The sequence below is a fragment of the Numida meleagris genome, chromosome 12 (assembly GCF_002078875.1).
Source record: "Numida meleagris isolate 19003 breed g44 Domestic line chromosome 12, NumMel1.0, whole genome shotgun sequence".
NCBI classification, from domain to species: domain Eukaryota; kingdom Metazoa; phylum Chordata; class Aves; order Galliformes; family Numididae; genus Numida; species Numida meleagris.
Window position 1 is genome coordinate 17,653,194 of NC_034420.1, and position 18,275 is coordinate 17,671,468.

General features: G+C 41.2%; 1 protein-coding gene across 5 annotated transcripts in view; it reads right to left on the reverse strand.

Annotated features, from left to right (window-relative positions):
* Positions 1-18,275, reverse strand: part of JAKMIP2 (janus kinase and microtubule interacting protein 2) — a 41,933-nt gene extending 23,658 nt beyond the window's left edge. For 2 of the 5 annotated variants that reach the window (XM_021410664.1, XM_021410668.1), the window contains exons 1-5: positions 18,145-18,275; positions 4,860-5,129; positions 3,083-3,580; positions 1,628-1,837; positions 437-535 (exon numbers count right to left, since the gene is read on the reverse strand). In XM_021410664.1, the coding sequence (XP_021266339.1) occupies positions 437-535; positions 1,628-1,837; positions 3,083-3,580; positions 4,860-4,988 (936 nt within the window). In that variant the 5' untranslated portion in view covers positions 4,989-5,129; positions 18,145-18,275. Of the gene's footprint in view, positions 1-436; positions 536-1,627; positions 1,838-3,082; positions 3,581-4,859; positions 5,130-7,592; positions 7,722-17,725; positions 17,831-17,881; positions 18,120-18,144 lie in introns of those variants that run through there. The other 3 variants (XM_021410666.1, XM_021410665.1, XM_021410667.1) reach the window with 3 other exon arrangements.

Below are 18,275 nucleotides of genomic sequence, written 5' to 3' on the forward strand. Positions count from 1 at the left end.
TGAACATACAAGTATCACCACCTAAGAGTAGATCAGATAAAGAAATCAATTCACTGTTGTCCATTCTGTCTATATCTGATTCTTGTCTTTTCTCAAGTACTGGAGTCTTTTCTCAAGAACTGGACTGCAGGCATCATTTGATTTACAAGATAAATCTCACCATATACTATTGTATGCTCTTAAACTCTTGAGAAGGTTAAGGAGGGAACAAAACCAGTCACACAGAAACCTACAAGACTTTTCCATTGTGATTTTTGTCCCGATACAATATCACAGAGATTACTCTTTAATTCTGGAGTGAAAAGCCATTCTAAGTGTCCCAGGTGACTAGCCTGATGGATGGAAAAGGCACATTTATTGCATGCTTGGAGACTCTTCTCCTCGTCTTCCCTCCGGTTCCTGGCCTCCCCTCTATGATAGTGCAAAGCTCACATACCAGTTCATTTCGTTCATCAACGAGCAACGTGTTCCTGTCTTCCAGTTTCCGGATTGTGGCATTCAACTCTGCTATCCTTTTCTGGTTCCTGCGCAAGTCCTGTTCATTGGTAACAACATAACAATTACTGAATCTTCAAAATACACATTTGGGAAAAGAATCACCCAAAGCTACATATCAGGCAACTTATCACAATCAACAAATGATATTTGTTATTTGTTTTTACAGCAATGAACATTTTGACAAAAATGTGGTTTTGGGGAAGAAAACATCTAATTTTGGGAAAACTTTAAGATTAAAAAATGTTAGATGTTAAAAAATAAAGAGATCCTGATACTCATTTTTGATTATTATAGGGGAAAAAATAGCTAAAATATTCTAGTTTTAATTGATTTCTTCTACACACTGCTTCTATTTGCTAGGCCACTAAGTCAGGTGAAAAAGTAAGGACATCCCTTTCAGAATCAACTGCCTTTACTTTCTTATTCCATATTTGTGCATGTGTAAAAATGCATATATATATACACATTTGTTGTGTAAACACCATGTTTAGTCACAAGGAGCTGCATGCCTTGTTGTAACACTATAATGTGACGGAAAGTACAGCAATACAGGTGGAATAGTCTTTGGCTGCAGCAAATGAGGACAAGCCCAAATGCAGCAGCCAGGGACACAGAAACAAAGGAAAAAAGCTGCTTACCTTCAGAAAACCTCAGGTGGGCAGGGATCTCCAGAGAGACACCCTCGGCTCCACTGCCAACCCTTACAAGAGGTCTGGGAAGGGGTGGATCCTGGCTCCAGCACTTCTGATCACTCAGGAGCATTGCATTGCATGCACCCAAGCTCCCCTGGGCTGGCCCTGCCTTCCTACCAGGTGCTCAGTCACTGCTTCAGGCCATGACTTAGCACTTCTGCTACACTTGTGAATGACTGCAATGGCTGCACATGTGTAGAGCAAGACAAAGAGGAGGTGCTTCTTAGTCTCCTAGGTTCCCCACAGCCTTCCCTCTACCCATCTTCCCAATTTCTGTTTGTTTTTGAGGATGCAGGCTATCCGGACAGTTATGTTCATGGATTGATACTTTCAAAGTGGTACTGATTACTTAATGTTTTTCCAGGGGCCAAGACAATGTTTAAGCAAGAGAAATCAGCCACGTTTCTGTTGTATAGAAGTCAGTAAAACCTGCATACAGGGCTGCTGCAGTGCTCTGAGCCATCTCCGGCCCTTCCTGGGATCTCCCTCTTGGGACTGCTCATGTTACACTCTGCCTCCTTCACCAGGAAAAGCTGTTCATCCAGAGCTTCTTTCTGCAGCTGCAGCTTCTGCACATAGCCCGTCTGTGTCTCCAGTTCTTTCTCCAAGGAAAATATGATCCTATCTTTAGCCTTGATCTCGTCCATCTGATGAGAGGAGCACCAGAGCAACAGCGTTAGCGTGTAAAAGCAAAAGCATTTCAGCCTTGGTGAATATAGTACAATATGATTTACTAGTGTTCACCACTTAAATCTGCTACGTCATACCACACAGGCTTGAAAACCATACACTCCAAGGTGTCAGCCACACTGCACACCATCGCACAACCACTGCATGTTTACTGTGTTTACTGTGTTTTAGCCTTACACAAAGCAAAACTGAGCATGATGTGATGGGCAAAATGGAATGGGACGCAGCCAGGACAGCTGACCCAAACTGGTCAAAGGGATATTCCATGCCAAACTGACATCGTGCTTGACAATAAAACTGGGGAGACTAGGCCAGGGCTGCCATGGCATAGTGACTGAATGGGCATTGGTCAGCCAGAGGTGAGCAACTGTGTTTTGCATCATTTGTATTTCTTCCTCTTGGTTTTTTAGGTGGATTTTTTTTTTAACCATTTTCTCTCTTTATTTTTTTCTTTTTTACTTTTTAAACTATCCTTATCTCAACCAATGCTTTCTATAACTTGTTACTATATGATTGTTTTCCCCCTTCCATTGTGGGAGAGGAGGAGCTGTGACTGCGTGACTGTGGGATGCTTAGCTGCCTATAAATATTCAACCACAATGCTTTAAACTCAAAAATACCACTCCTGACACTGTTTAAATCACTGTTTCTTTTACTGAACTGTCAGCTTTCATGCCAAATTTTCCAGTGTTGCAAGCAGGCCCAGGACCCTTGCTATACGGAAACACAGCCACTTGCACTACTACTGGTATAGGCCTCTTTTTACTCATTCTCACCAGTTCTTACTGAATGCTATCACAAGATGAAAGCAAAAGATATCTCACCTCTTGCCACAGTTTAATGTGCTTAGGACACCAACATAAGGGTTAGAGAAACTAATAACTCCAAGTGCAGATGTAAACATTTTCTTTTTTAGCATTTTGCATAGCAGATATATTAGCATCTCAGCAAGCCAATTCTTGATGGAATGCATCAATCACTATTACTGTTGTATTATCTGCCCACCCAGTGGTTGCTCTAGCTGACTCCCTATGAGCTATCTGCCACTGAGATGTGGCAATGTGAGGTTTTTGTGACTTCTGCAGACTGAGGTACTTTGCAGAGTTCTAAGATTTACCAAAAAATTGAACAGCAAAGGAGGCAAACTCGCTACAGCATAAGACAACACATGAAATATCTTGATGCAGGGAAGAGTTACTAACCAGGCGGCGAATATCCCTCTCACTCTCCCATTTGATCTTAGAAATGGCTTCCTGGTGGGACTGGTGCTCACTTCGAAGATCACCTGCTTTGATCTTGTCAGCTTGGATCATATTGTTCAAGGCCTCATCTACCTGCTTTTTGGCAGACTTAAGTTCAGTAATTTCCTGCAGAAGCTTAAGGCGCTCAGAGTCAAACTGTTTTCTGGCCTCTTCACGAGCCTCAATAGTCAGCGCTGTCCTTACTTTATCGCTGCTACCATCCCGCAGTGCACACAGCGCTGACTTGAGACGTTGGATTTCACTGTCTCGAACTTTCACCATCCGTGTCATCTCCTGCTCATGCTGTTTGATGAGGTTCTCCCTCACGGCCTGCAGCTCCTTCATTTTCTCCTCATGGAGTTTGGCTTTTAGCTCTGTGATTTGCACAGTCTGCTTGCGCTGCTCCACTTCACGGATACGCTTTGTTTCTTGAGTCTTCTCTCTTTCTAGTTTAGCAATCTAAGTTGAAATAAAATGAAAGTCACCTGTTACCAAGATACTGTTATCAAAACAAGCTCACTCAGACACACAGCTGTGTCAAAATAAGGAAGGCCCTCCTGCAGATCCTAGTTGTTCCTCCATCCTCCTACAACAAAATATGGGCCCTCATATAAATATTGCACTGTCTTTTACTGAAGACAAATACTTCAGTTTTTCCTTAGGAAATAAGTCCTTGTCTATATATGTGCATTTGTCGAACAACTGTCTAACCCAACCGTCAACTTCAGCCGAATTCCTCAGAGAAGTAGAGGGCTTGGCAACAGCAAGATTCCTACAGTTTTCATGACTGTAGGCAATAAGTTAGATGAGAGCATGTGCTTCCATATGAACCCAGCTGAGGTTCATATGGAGGTAAGGTGCAAATCTGAACATTCAGGAAACATCTAGACTTTTGTAGATGTTCTTACTCATATGCAAAACTTTAAGGTAGTCAGCTCTTGGACATGAATCTAAAGAAAAGTGTGCTTCACTGGTTATTACTGGTTATTACAGTTGGCTTTACTTAGGGTTGTTCTTTGCTGCTCTTCATTAAAGACAACTTTTAAGTTCTTTGTCCATAGTTTTGGAACCAAAGTTACAAAGCAGCCTTCAGACCATTTACACTAATGTATCTCTAAGCCCAACTAGAGACCTCCAAGCACTTTCACAACATAATCCTACATGCACCTACATACGTGATACTCAGCTGACTTTTAACCAAGTTTAGGTATCATACTGAAATGCTGGCAGACCACTGGTACCCAAACAAGCCTGAAACAATGTATACATACCTTAATGTACATGACAGAGTTGGACTGTACTGCTGATGGATTACAAGGGTCCATATGGACTTTCATGCTATACATTTAAAGACTACTTCACTCAACTTTGAAATAAAGATATATCTTTCTGAAATAAGCAGTCATTCAAAAAACAGCAACACTACACAGCTTCTAGACTCTGGGCATTTTTTTTGTTAAATAGTATAGTTAGAAATAATTTGCGTGGATAGGATGAAAATCACTAATTGGAACATGGGCAAAGATGTTACAAAAGGCATACTGCTCCACTAGAAGGGCAGAGGCTTCTTAAATTTGTACCTCAGTAAAAAGAAGTCTTTTCCAGTGAAGGAGCAAGGCATCAGACTGTTGTTCAAGAGAAGAGTTTTGTTGCATCTCTTGATTTCTGTGCTACTGTTTTTTCCACGTTTCTTTCCTTCAGTGAAGACACTGCTGTTGAAAACCAAACCCCCACTCACCTTAGACTTCTCCTGATGCAGCTCAATTTGAATGTCTGTTAGCTTGGTCCTGAGTTCCTCATTGGCAGCCTGTAGGGCTACAATCAGTGCCTCAGGCTTTTCGCCCTTACTACGTCCTTTTTTTGACATGATTTCTTATCAGTGAGAGTCCATATGTTTAATTATTTCAAATATAGACTGCCATCTTTTTCTGATCCTTTCTGTGCCAGTTCGTTTAGCGCTTACTGCATGGCATTCCTTAAGATTCTGTCCTCAGCTGCTTTGGAAGCCCTGCAAGAAACAAGACGAACTATTATTTGTCAGTGGATATTGCAGCATGACAGTTCACATGGTTACAGAACACAGGATAGCTCATTTCTCCAAACACTGCAGTCTTTGTCTGAAAACCTGCAAGGGAGATCCCAGCACAACCAGGCTCTGCATGCAAGTGTGACATAGTAGTGAATATTCCATACATACTCTTTCCCTTTTCTCATAAAGGTGCACCTTGCAAAGAAGATACAAATTTGTTTACAATAAAAATTAAAGCTATTGAGACTACAGAACTGGAGAGGATGGGTCATTTAATCCAAGCCTTACAGTCTTGGGTCATGACGGAACAGGCATTTTTGTTGATAGAACCTTCAGACTATCTCTTCCTCTTGCCCTTCCAGACCTTGCATCCTTCCAAGCTTCCCAACCTCAGGCTTTCACACAACAATTCTACAGCCTGCCACGGGAAGAGAAAAGCACTGAAATTCTCACCAGCATTCTGAGTCTCTGTAGAAGCAGAGAAAAAAATGATATGCAAAATCCCCAACCAGGCTAGAATTTGTCTCCTTTGTCATTTTGCAAAAAAGACTCCATCAACATTTTCCATCAGCTAAATTTTGGAGAAAACTCCAACCTTAGCAAAACTGATGCAGTAAGTTAAACACAAGCACATCAGCAAGATACGCAGACTGGGAAGCTTCATGTACAGCACACCAAAACACAGATGAGCTGGTACATCTAGAACATTTTGAAAGCATCTCTACTCCACTGTAGGAGCATTCTCTGTGTCAGCCAAGGATCTGGCAACACCATATATCCTGCCCATCAATGTGCAGACCAAATGAGTACCTTTAGAGGTGCTTTAACATACTAAGCATACACAGAGAGCCTTCAAAGTCACTCTCTGGCCATGCCTGAGTCTGCACTTACAGACTTACAAAACGGAAAGAAACTCAACATGCTTGAGCTTCCAGCAACAGTACCTATCAAATAGTGTAATCCTCACTGTCATATCTATCATCTGTTTGCACACCTTGCCTCTTCAAGTGCCCTAATTATTTTCTTGCTAAGCTGCTTTCAGAATATCTCTTCCAAGAATCTTGGAACGCACAGTCTGACATAGATTGATACTCTTTTCTAGCTTGAGTTATGCCTACTGATTTACAGAGTCACTTTTACTTCACAGAAAGAAGAGTGTATGCTGTTGGCTCCAAGTATACAGATCTGTAGGGGGACTGCAGTGAGGGTCCTTTATTGATTTAGTTTGAGGTTCGGGCCCTTGAGATCTGCTCCAGACTACTCTAGGAAAATGGGTGGAAATATGTATTGAATATACATTGCAGACCGCATTGTGGTGAGACTGGCTGACTGCAGCAGCACTTAAGAAATCCTGCTGTAATACAATGCAAGCTAGAAGCTGTTCTGGAACACAGTGTGATCTGTGGGTAGAGAAGAGACCGTGATGCACAACTTCCAGGTTCTTTCTCCTGTCCCTTCCACTCACTGTTTTGGTGTGTAACTTTGGCTACTCCACTTAAGAAAGTGACTTACTTTGTAAGTCTGTAATAATTGTTTGGCTTAAGTGGGTTCACAATTAACGAGCAGAACTCTGTGATCAGTGTAACTTTCATGTCCTTTGACACTCTGTCAGCATATCCTTTATATTATTAATAAAGAGCTAGATTTTTGCTTTCATTAGTTGTTGAATGAATCACAGCAAACTGTTATTGAAGTAAAACCTGCAGCTTTTAATCTAGGAACAAGAGAATGAGTCCTTCCAAAACAGAGGTCCCATACTGTAGCTGTGGCAGAGCTAGAGCACAGAAGGGCTGGGCCACAAAGGTCTGTGGGTGGAAGCTGCACTCTTGGCAGAGCACAAACCTTTCAGAGTGAAATGGATGATCAGCAAGAGCTGGGCTCTGTCAACACTTCAGCGCAAGGAGAGGTAGCAGCACAGATTCCCATCCCAGATCAATACTACAGCAATTTTCTGCTGAAGCAGCAAGATCTACTTGCCAAGAAGGTCAGAGAAGACTTTTTTTTGTTTAAATAGCATCCCTACCTTAAGTCTATGTAGCGATCAGAAGGACTAACGTGATGGAAATAGTGTTACAAAAGGTGGAAGGAAAATACAGCGCTCACCTGGATCGGAAGATTTTGGGCTCGCAGGAAAAGGCTCCCACCAAGGAGGGATCTCCAGGAAGAGATCCTTCCTCAGGGGCAGTCAGCCCTTAAATGAGGCCTAAGAGAGGTGGAGCCAGGCTCCACCCCTTCTGGTTGCACAGGTGAATTGCCTTCACCTGTGCTCCCAGGGCTGACTGGGTCTTTCCTCCAGGTGCTCAATCAGTGGTTCAGGCCATGACTCAGCAGTTCCCATACAGTCTATGTGCATCCCTCACAAATTATTCTGGCACAGTAAGGGCCTGTGTTAAGATTTGTATTTCTTTTTAGCGATCAAAATCTTCACTAATGTAAAATTACCTTCACAGAGGAAATTGTTGTTATTAGTCACTTAGGAGATCTGCTGGACATCTTGTAAGTAATACATACACAGTCATGAAATACATAGATGGTCTCCTCTTGCCAGTAAATGTTCTCTTCATGCGTCTACTTTTAAAGACAAAAATGAAAATATATGGCCCCTTTAGCAGGCTGCATCCTCCCGATTTACATGACATACGTTATCTAAAAAAAACATCTGCTTGTATAGAAAGAGATAAATGGCCTCAGCAGCCATTCATTGTGCTTCCTTGCCATCCATTAATGGTTAATGTATCTCAAACACACATAGCATAAATGACTTCATGCCAAATATCCTTCACCTAGGACTTCTCAGCAGCCCATCTGTCCACAGGAGTTAGAAATTTATTCTTGATTGACTAGAAAGTGCACCCAGCTACCATGAGCATAACAGAAATTTGGACATCTCTATGCCTTTGCACACGTTAAAAAAAAACGAGCAGTTCTTCCACATGTAATAGCTCCTTTGAAATAGATGGTATTTTTAAATACTTGCAGAAGACATCCTAAGTACTGAGTAGGCTAAAATTAAAAACACAGAATGCTGACCAAAAGATAAGCATTTATTTTTTTATGCACTAAAAATCCACACGGAAGTCCAGCGTCATATTTACTGAAATGCAGTAGAACAAGCACAATATATTGCAATACTGCTAAAGGCAAAAGCAATGAGAAATATTAGGCTTATATTTTTCTAAATCTATCATCTCTATGCTTTATTTTCTTGGGTAACATCATTTATTTTCCTGTCTCTCTCTGAAATTGCAGTATTGTCAGTATAGAAAATAAAATCATTTGAAGAATATATCAAGATATTCATAGCGCCATATAATTTCATATCAACCTATTAACTAGAAGGCTGCCACTATTCCTAAAGTTGTATTTACTCTGTTGAGAGTGAAGACATTAAATTCTAGACCAGATCATGATTAATACTGTAAGACAAATCCCCACTGTGCAACTTCTAAATCTCTTCCCCTTCTCAGCATTAAAAAAAAATTAAAAACTCCTGCAGGATGGGGGAGGGGGTATAGGGGTCAAGTGTAAGCAGATTTCAATGCAATCTCTAAGTCTAGAGCTGGTTAAGAAATATATATATCAAAATTTATATAGGGCAGAAAATCCTGAAAATTAAGAATTTCCCTTCCAAACAGAAAAGAAGTGGAAACTATTATTGCTATCTGGGAAATACTGAAACCATCTAATTACATTGCTTTGCTACTATGAAATTAATATATAATTACTGAGATTGCTATTTTGATGTACATACTTGTCATAGTTCTATGATTTTTGTTGTCAGTATTCCACATAATATCATGTAGTGCACTGGGAGTTAAAGAGTTAACGCTCCAGCTGCGTGGGTTGTTGGTAGTCCCAGAAGACTGCCACTGTTCCCTTTCCGTTTTCTGTTCAGAGGGAAAGGTAAAACTGCTCACGAGACACGAGACGGCCCTTCTACTGCTCGTCTCTGCGGTCCGTGCTCCCTAGCCATCTCACCTTCAACATTAGAGTAAGGCCTTTGGTTTTGGACACTCTCATTTTATTAGATTTATTAGCTTCAATTCCAATTATATTGTATTATATTGTGTGATCTCGCATTCCACTATCACATCTAGTAAATTAGTTTTCTCGCTGAGCTCGTTGCCACTGTTTTGTTTTCATGTCCATCTCCCTGCCTCTTCCCTTTTTTCCTTTCCCCTTCTCCCAGGGCGTGGGTCTGTGGGTTCCCCCGCCCCATTTAGTCACAGAACTGGGCAAACTGGCCCAAAACCATTCACAATACTGTGCAACAATCACAAGACACTGGTCAAAACCAGACAACTCTAACCAAACACTAAGAAAATTGTCATGAAATCTGTAGCAAAAAGGTAGCTTCGGCTCACAACAGCTCTGAATTTTGTAAAGATTTATACACCAAACCTGATGTTAACTAGTTGTTCTGCAGAACAGCTTTTACAGCAGAGAAAAAATCTCAACAGACAGCAGCCACTCTTCCATTCTCAAGCTATTCTGCAAAGTTGTAAAAGGACTTGCTTCCTTCATGGATAACTGTCATGGTTTTGTGATTTTCGGTTATTGGTATTCCACATCATAACATCATGTAGTGAATGTACCTGGTTCTCAGAAGAGAAGGACTACTACATTTCCCAGGGTACTTTTCTCCTCTGTTACCATTTCCAGACAGAGGGAAAAGATAAAAGCTTGCAGATCATGAGACCTCGTCCCTTTTTCCGCCGTCTCTCGTCTTGGCAGCACCTCACTCTCCAGCCGTCTTATCGTCGGTAGTAGAGTAAGGCCTACCTTGATTTTGGGATATTCTCTCTCTCTGTATTGGATTTATCAGCTTAAATTGTAATTATATTGTATGATAGTGTGTTGTTTTGCATTCCGATATCTTATTTAGTAAATTAGTTTGTTTCACCTCAGATTGTTGCTGCTGTTCTTTGCTCTCAGGGCCATCTCCTTACCCTTTTCCCCTTTTCCCAGGGCACGGGCCCGTGGGTCCCCCGTCCCACTTGTCATGCAACCGGGCCGAACGCCCGCAGGCTGAAGGAGCTGCAGACCCTTGTTAACTTAGATTCTAATACATACTATCACAAAACGTGCATTTCAGAACAAAGTCACTGCATGCTAACTTTACAAAGGACTCTGCCTACACAAGTTGTAGTCAGGCCACTCCTCTGCCAGGTTTTGATTTTGTGGTCTCACTGAATCCAGGCTGCTGTTCAGAGTTTCATTCGTATTTCTATCAATTCTATGAACTCCCCCTATAGCAACAGAGTGTCGTGTTTCATACTGTTTATTTCCCGTAATAGTAAACTTGATTCTGAGACGCTTATGAAAAAGTAAGTAAAATATGAGGGACTCCTCTTTTGCGATGATGCTAACATCCGCCCACGATGTCAGAGGCGGATGTTGGCAGTATGGCAGCAGATGCTGAACCTTCCTGTCATTACTGCATTACATTTTGTTGCCATGCAACAGCTGGCAGCAGAGGGGCAGTCTGACAATGGCATCTTCCATCTGTGTGGGCCAATGAAAGATGGACTGGGCGGGCAACGTTTTCCTTGCAGTGACACTCTCACAGCAGCTGCGAACCAGAGCGTCACTGCCAAGCAGTGCTCCTGTTCACCGCTGGTGAAAACTTGTAGCTAATTGTAGTGACTGTGTTGAAAAATAATGTTTTGTAGCTAAGAATTTGCCCTGTCGAATAGCATTATTGTGCTCTATGTATCTGTTGTCATTTCCATGAAAATACACAGGAGGCATTATTTTCAGAGGCACCTATGTAACAACAGGTTCAGAGGATTTCCAGAGCTGGGAAGGCCTCAGTTCCTCTCTGCATGAAAGGCTGATGGAAACATGAGCAAACACCACGCAATTCAGCACAGCTGACAGTCACTGTTCAGCCGTATTTAAAAAGTATTAGCTCAGTGACCTGTTAATATTAATCAGTTCCATCAGCAACAAGAAACACTGCACCCACAATCAAGTTTGTTTAATTACTCCTAGTAGTTCAGAGCTAAATTCACCTTTCTTAGAAGTCTCTATCAGAATGGAAAAATGCTTTTAAAAGGATGTTGGTATAAACAGTAACTCATATCCTCTGTCCATTTCAAAGGATCAACTGTCTGTAGAAGAGCAGATGAATCAACTTTCCATTCTCTGGCTGAATTATCTCAAATACACCAAGTCCCAGGAGGAAATTTCTGGGGATAACTTAGCACCTAAAACATTGGAGAGAGAATAACGGGAATTCTTGGACTGCGTCATTTGTTCACTCTTACGCGTTTTACTAAGGAGGTCTTGTCACATAGGTGAGTTGCTTTAACACCGCAGAACAAGTTGCTTTTATCTTAAGTTGCAATTAGAAGAACTGAGCTTTACTTGTCCTGCCCACAGAAAGGTCTCACCTCATCAGAACTCACACTAAGGGTCATACTTCAATTACAGTTATACTCTAATTTTCTGCTCTCTGAGGGCAGGAGCTGGTAGCTACCACAAGTCTCACACACTTCCAAAGTCCTGCTGTCACACACTTGGCTCCACTGAAGGAGAAGGTGACATCTATGATTTTATGATTTGTTCCACTGCCAGGTAGTTCTAACTGTATGAAAAAACAGAAGCTACTGAGCCTAAACTTGCTTTTCTTGAGGCCCAGACCCAGTATCTCAACTCTTGCCAAGAAAACAATTAACATGCTAATTCAGATCTCTGCTCAGCCTACTCTCCACCAGAGAAGGATGCTGGGACAGGTTAGATTACCCTCACCTCAGTTTTTTTCCATATCAAGACTCTTGATCCAAGCATCCTGGCTACAGATCCTCAATATTTAAGAAATCCATAGCATCCCATTCTCTGTGTTATGTCACACAATGGAAAAAATGATTAATGGAAACTGTCATTAAAAGCACGATCTGCATTATTTTTGCATAAAATCATAATTCAGCATCCCAAGGTCAACCCAAAATTTTACATCAGACTTACTGCAATACTTGCATGTCTTTATACAATTCTATTCCATACTTTCCTTTATAGTTAGGACATGGCAAACTTCACATGCTAGCAACTAACGCGTTTGAATTCACTAAATGGTGACAAACGGAAAAAGATTTTTTCTTCAGAAAAAATCCTGAACAGCTCAGATTTTAACAGAACAAAATTCATAGTCTGATAGCTACATAATTAATCAATACCACAGTAATTTTCAACAATATTAAAATACCTCCAGAACTAAACTCAAAATATCACTCCGATTCAGGCTCCACACAAGGAACAGCATAGATCTAGTGCTGCTAGTCTGCTAAAACTACCATTGGCCCATGCTCTAAAACATGAACCAAAAATTTCTATCCAGGTTGTTGGCAGCACCATGGAAACAGTCAAAAGGGGACAGAAGCATTATTGTTATCCGCAGCAAAGCTGAGAGATACGTTAAACTAATATTCTAGTATTCTGTGGCTAAAATACCATCTGTCTCCTTGTCACACAATTATTTTCCTAGAAGTTACCATAACATAGTTCTTACCAAGAAGAACGCTACCAGTGAAAATAGGAGATTCTTCCCTATTCTGAAAGGAAATGGAAATTTTTCAGATTCAGTGTTATTCAGAGTGAAATATACATGGACACAGATTAGACGCACTACTTAACAGCAGAATTGTTAGAAAAGGGATGAACTCCAACAACCAGTCTAGCTCCCTGCAAGACGGTGGTCTAGAAGACATTTCAGTGGTCCTGTGCTTTGAGTGTTACTCTAGGCCCATTCTTGGTTTACTAAAAAAGATGTTTTGTAAAGGAACTTTATGTAAGTAGGATCGCACTCAAACACTGTCAGAGAAACACATGGAGCCTGAAAGACAAATACTGCAATTTCCAGAATTTATATTATCAGGCCCTCCTTCCTTTGATTTTAATGAGCCAGCAAAAGCATGTTTTATTTAATCAAAATGCACATAAGCAAGAAAACATCATGTTCACCACTAAAGATTGTCAGATATTTAAATACTACTTCTATTAAAAGTGGGAGATTTAACTTGTAAGAATTTCTGCCATTTTTAGCTAAATTCTTGCTACAGTTGATGAATGGGGATTTATATAAGACATCAGAGTGAATAAGAAAACCCTGTGATCTAGTCTCCCTTCTCCACTTCTAACAATGTAGATCTCTGTGATGACTTTTCCTTCTTTGGACATCTTGCTTCTGACCAGATCACTTCATTCCTGCAGTTTATTATAAGCTTGCAGTTCTATATAACTTCAAAACACGCATGATTCTGTGATTCTGTAGGTTTTTTTCCTCCCTTTGCATCACTGCCAATGCCCTTCAGAACCTGATGAACATATCCTTCTAACTTCCCATGTCCTGTATCTCACTTACGTTGCCTGGGATAAGAACCTGAATGTTCCCATTCCCATAGGCTATACACCAAGCTCCACAAATCTAAGCCAGTGTGCATTACAGTTTGTCTCTTCAGATCAGCTTTTCAGCAGAAATGCGAATACGCATGTGAACATCCTGTTATCCATTTCAATACACCTTTGAGTCAAAAAGCCTTTAAAAATAACAATGTTAGAGACAGAATTCACTAGAAACATTCAGATTATTCAATTAGGGATATGATATTACCCTCTTGCTCTTTTTCATTTCTGATTGTTGTGATTCTTACCCTTCTATTGTATGTTGAAGGATAGATCCTCCAGTCTACGAGCTCTCAAGAACCCTACAGTCTGTTTCCAAGGACAATGCTTACGACTTCACTGACCTCATCCGACATAGGTTACGATGCAGATCACTGACGCTGACCACATATCTCAAGAAAAAGGCAACATGTAGGTCACTCTGTGACCCACAGAAATACACAAAGCAATACAGAAGGGATCTGCTAACACAGAACTTTGCAAAAACAGGCCAGTGCCATTCAGTTAGTCATGCTTACCACTGAATCTGCTTGGATGTTAGTTTGCTGTTAGTTGTGCCTCTAAAACACTGGGCACACTCTTGTCTTACAGGTTAATTCTTTAAAGCATTACCAAATTAATTAATGCAACCATTCATTTAGTTACAAGCTACCAAATAGTAATCCACAAAATTGTTCTTTCAGCTGTAAATTACTAAACGTACTTCAAGTGCAATGCTCTACAAACACTCCTTGTTTGTCTGAAAGTGATTATAACTGATTATGACTTCTATTCAGGGAGGGGAGATGGAAAGTGAATATTACTAAGGATCCTATGAAATTACAGCAAATGCTCCGAGCTGATTCCGCAAAAGTGACTGCCTCTCATTTTCCTCCTCACTGATACACACAGGCAGAAAACAGCAGCTCACTGAACCTTGAATATTAAATACAAAAAAAAGCACAGTGTGAAAAAAAAAAAAAAACAACAGCTTGTCTATGAATAACAGAACTTCAGGAACAAAAAAGCATTTATGTTCATGAAAGGATAATAAAATGTTATGCATTAACACAATTCTAGGTCTTTTGAAAATTATTCACTACATTATTTGTGCACCAATCCTACACCAAATACATACAAAACAATTGAATATTGATTTTAATTAATTTCGATCACCTGTAACATTAAGAGTTATAAGGATTTTGCATACACTACACGAATAATGAGAAATATTTTTGCATCAATTTAAAAAGAAGATCAATTTACTGAATTTTAGCAAACCAGTGCTTATGGAAGAAAAAGATGTTCAGAAGACCTGACGTTACCGTTTCTCCCATCTTTATTTGCTCACTCATTACTCACCCTAATCCACTCTGAGCGCTCCATGCAAGTTTTAACTGCATTTCTTCTTTTCACTTTTAATTTCCACACTGGTTGGACATTTTGTTGGATTTATTTACTGATATCAGTGGTTATCAGTTAATTCAAATCAGCCATTTCATTGTATTTTATAAAATAAATTTAATGTGATTGCTTTGTTGTTCATCACAGAATTATATTTCATCTGAAGTTAGAAATATAATTGTGGTATATCCACGCTTCACTTGTATTCATTATTTGCTGGCTGCTGTTACACTTTCACTGAGGATTCTCATAGTGTAGCCATGTACTAAAATACTTTCTGCATTCATTTGCCTCTTTCTCTTGTAACTGCGATAGGTAGATGGGCACACAAATCAGATCACTTTGCTTTCCTTCTGACAGTAGCGTAGGGAAGTGGCTACATTGTCCAGGTATGATCTTCCAGAAGAAAAACCACACAGGCCCTGAAGTTTCAGGATGTGCGACAGTTTGTCAGCAACCCACCAGCAATCCAAACTGAAAGCCTGCATCCATGAAAGCGCTTGTGTATCACTATTTTTTTCCTTTCAAGTTCATTGGATACTTCACAATCCAATCTGCAGCTTTTCTGTCATTTACCAAAAAGTTGCTAAATACACTCTTTGCAACTTGATGCCAGCGACATGCTGATGAATTTTCTATACAGATCCTCAACTTCTGGAGCAAAGAGATTAGATTGGAGGGGAGAGGGGGGTGTTTAGGATTTTCAGTCCTCATGTTTTAAAGGAAAAAATTCAAATAGACCTTAAAGATACAGAAACACGAAATACAGATTCCGGACCTTGAAAGCTGATGATACAGAGTTGCACTGATGCCCTGCACAGATGTAGATGATGACTAAAAAGAAGGCAGCAGAGAATCAGTCTCTGAAGATGGGAAAACAAGACCGTTATAATCCAGTTGAGAACAGATCTTCAAGTGATACAGATCTATATGGGAACTTTGAAAAGGTTATTGCCTGGAAATTAGAGCAGGCTGTTGTTTTAGAAACACACACTGCAAATGTACCATCGTAAAATCAGTTAAAATAATTATTTTATTTTAATCATTTCTTTTGTAGTCCTGTAACCCAAACATTGCACTGCTCTGATGCGCAGGGACTGCAGAGAAATCTGGCTGAACCCAAAAGATACGGAGCATGACAGACTAGACGGTGATCCAAAATTCAGGTAGCTGATAAGGATTATTTTGCTGTCTCACAACTTCACAAAGAAAATAGAAAGCATAAATACTGACCACAATGCTAAACAACCACCGCTCAGTAGTGAAAGACAAGTTGAAAGCACGCTCAGTCCCAAAGTTCATTTAAAAAGAAGGAAAAGGAAAAAAAGAAAAAAACAAGTTGTAATTTACAAACTACTTGGATTTCAACAACACCTGTTCTACACCAGCCTTATGACAGTAGAATCCATTATCATATCTTTTTTAAAAAGTTGCAGGGCTATTATTATACCATTTTTAAACCACAATATCAATAGTATCAAATGGATGAATAGAAAACAACTGAAAATTATTCTGGGCATCGTTCTGACATCTTTCTGGTGAGAGCTCTGCTGACAACCAGGGAACCCCAGCAGTTCACCACATTGCCACAGTGCTGGGACAGCAACAGGGCCAAGGGACAATAACAACAACAGCTCCTGGAAGCTCCTTCAAACAGATAAATCCAATGGAAATCCCAACAGAAACTTGCCAGCCTTTCCTCCCTGCGGCTCCTTCTTGAGCTTTTGCTGACTGTGAAAGGAAGGGTGGAGCTTATTACAACCACATTAACTTCATCACATCTCTTTGGTCCATGGTGAATTTTGATTACTACAAATCTACTTACAGAACCTCCTCTTCAACAATTACCAGCTAACCACACTCAAGCTTCACCAATACCATAACCATTCTCAGAAAACGGGTTAGAGTCTCCAGAGATTTACCCCATTCGAGCACAAATCTGAGCCTGGTCAAGCATCAGCAAATCTTGCATTTGCAGAACAGCAAGTCTATATCTGAAATTTGTGTTGTGGAGTGGCAGGCCAGCTCAATAGAAACAAAACCTGAGTAAGAGCAGAAGCAAAAAACCTAAAATTCCCTGAAATTGACAAACACTCTGCTTAGGAGACTGTGCACAGTAAGCCCAGATTACTAAACAGGGCACGGTATATGCACAAGTGCAGAATTTGGCCCAGCAGATGAAAGATGCTGAGAACAAGATTCCAACATGTCACCTTACTGTAATGCACAGGGCAGGAGCAGAATGCAAAGGTTTTAACAATACATGTCCTTATTTCTTTCCTTACAAGAGTTCAAATTACATTTTTAAAATATACACATCTCTATGCTCCCAACTTATAGGGCACTCAGCATCTTTTTTGTATTTATATTCAGAAAAGAAAATAGAAACAGTCTACAAATGTCTCTTCAGTGCCATAAACCAGCCCAAATGCGTGATCCAGACCTGTCCTAAGCAGCCATAATGAAGCTGATGGACAGCAATTCAATAATTTAGGAATAAATTGCATATCAGCTTGACTGGCACGTTCCATCAGTTAATGGCTGTAAAATAATAATTAAAAAAATGTGCTGCCTGTACAAAGGGGTGAAGCTCGTGGGGACTCTATGCATTCACACATACATAAATACACCAACTTGGAGACTCCAAGATATGTACAGGTGCATTTCTAAAAAAACACGCACTGAAATAAACCTTGTGCAACGCTGAATAGGCAAAGATGCACCACAAGTAAAAATAAACCAGGGGAGTTCCTTTACAGCTGCTCCTGCTCAGCTGCGTTAGCACGCACCTCCGGATGCCATCTCACTGAGGCCCAGCCCAGGCTCCGCTGCCTGCGCCTCTCCACGCATCAAATTCAGCCCTGTAAAAATTCCTTCCGCTGTAGCCAGCAATTTACACCCCGCACACTGCGTTCAGTAGTGAGGAAGGCAAGACAATGACCAACCTGGAGCACAATGGTGCAGGACAGGAGGGAGGCTGAGGCAGGTTCCGGCACAGCTGCAGGCTGCATCCTTACCACACCTCTCCCTCCATCGCCATCGCCATCACCTGCGTCCTCCTCTCCTCTCCTCAGCCTCCATCTCAGTGCCATCGCTCGCTCTCCATGCCGCCGTCCCGGCCACCCCGCTCCCCGCTCCCGTCCCGGCCCCCGCAGCCGTCGAAGTCATTGTTCCGGCATCGTGGGAGCGGGCAGCCCCCGCCTCTTACCGTGCCGCGGACAGGGGAGGATGCTCAGCGGCGAAGGACGGGTGCGGGGCATCCATCTTCCTGCTGCCGCGGCGGCTCCAGCGCCCAGCCCCGGCCGCTGCCGGCCTCCTGCGCGCCGACGCTGAGGGCGG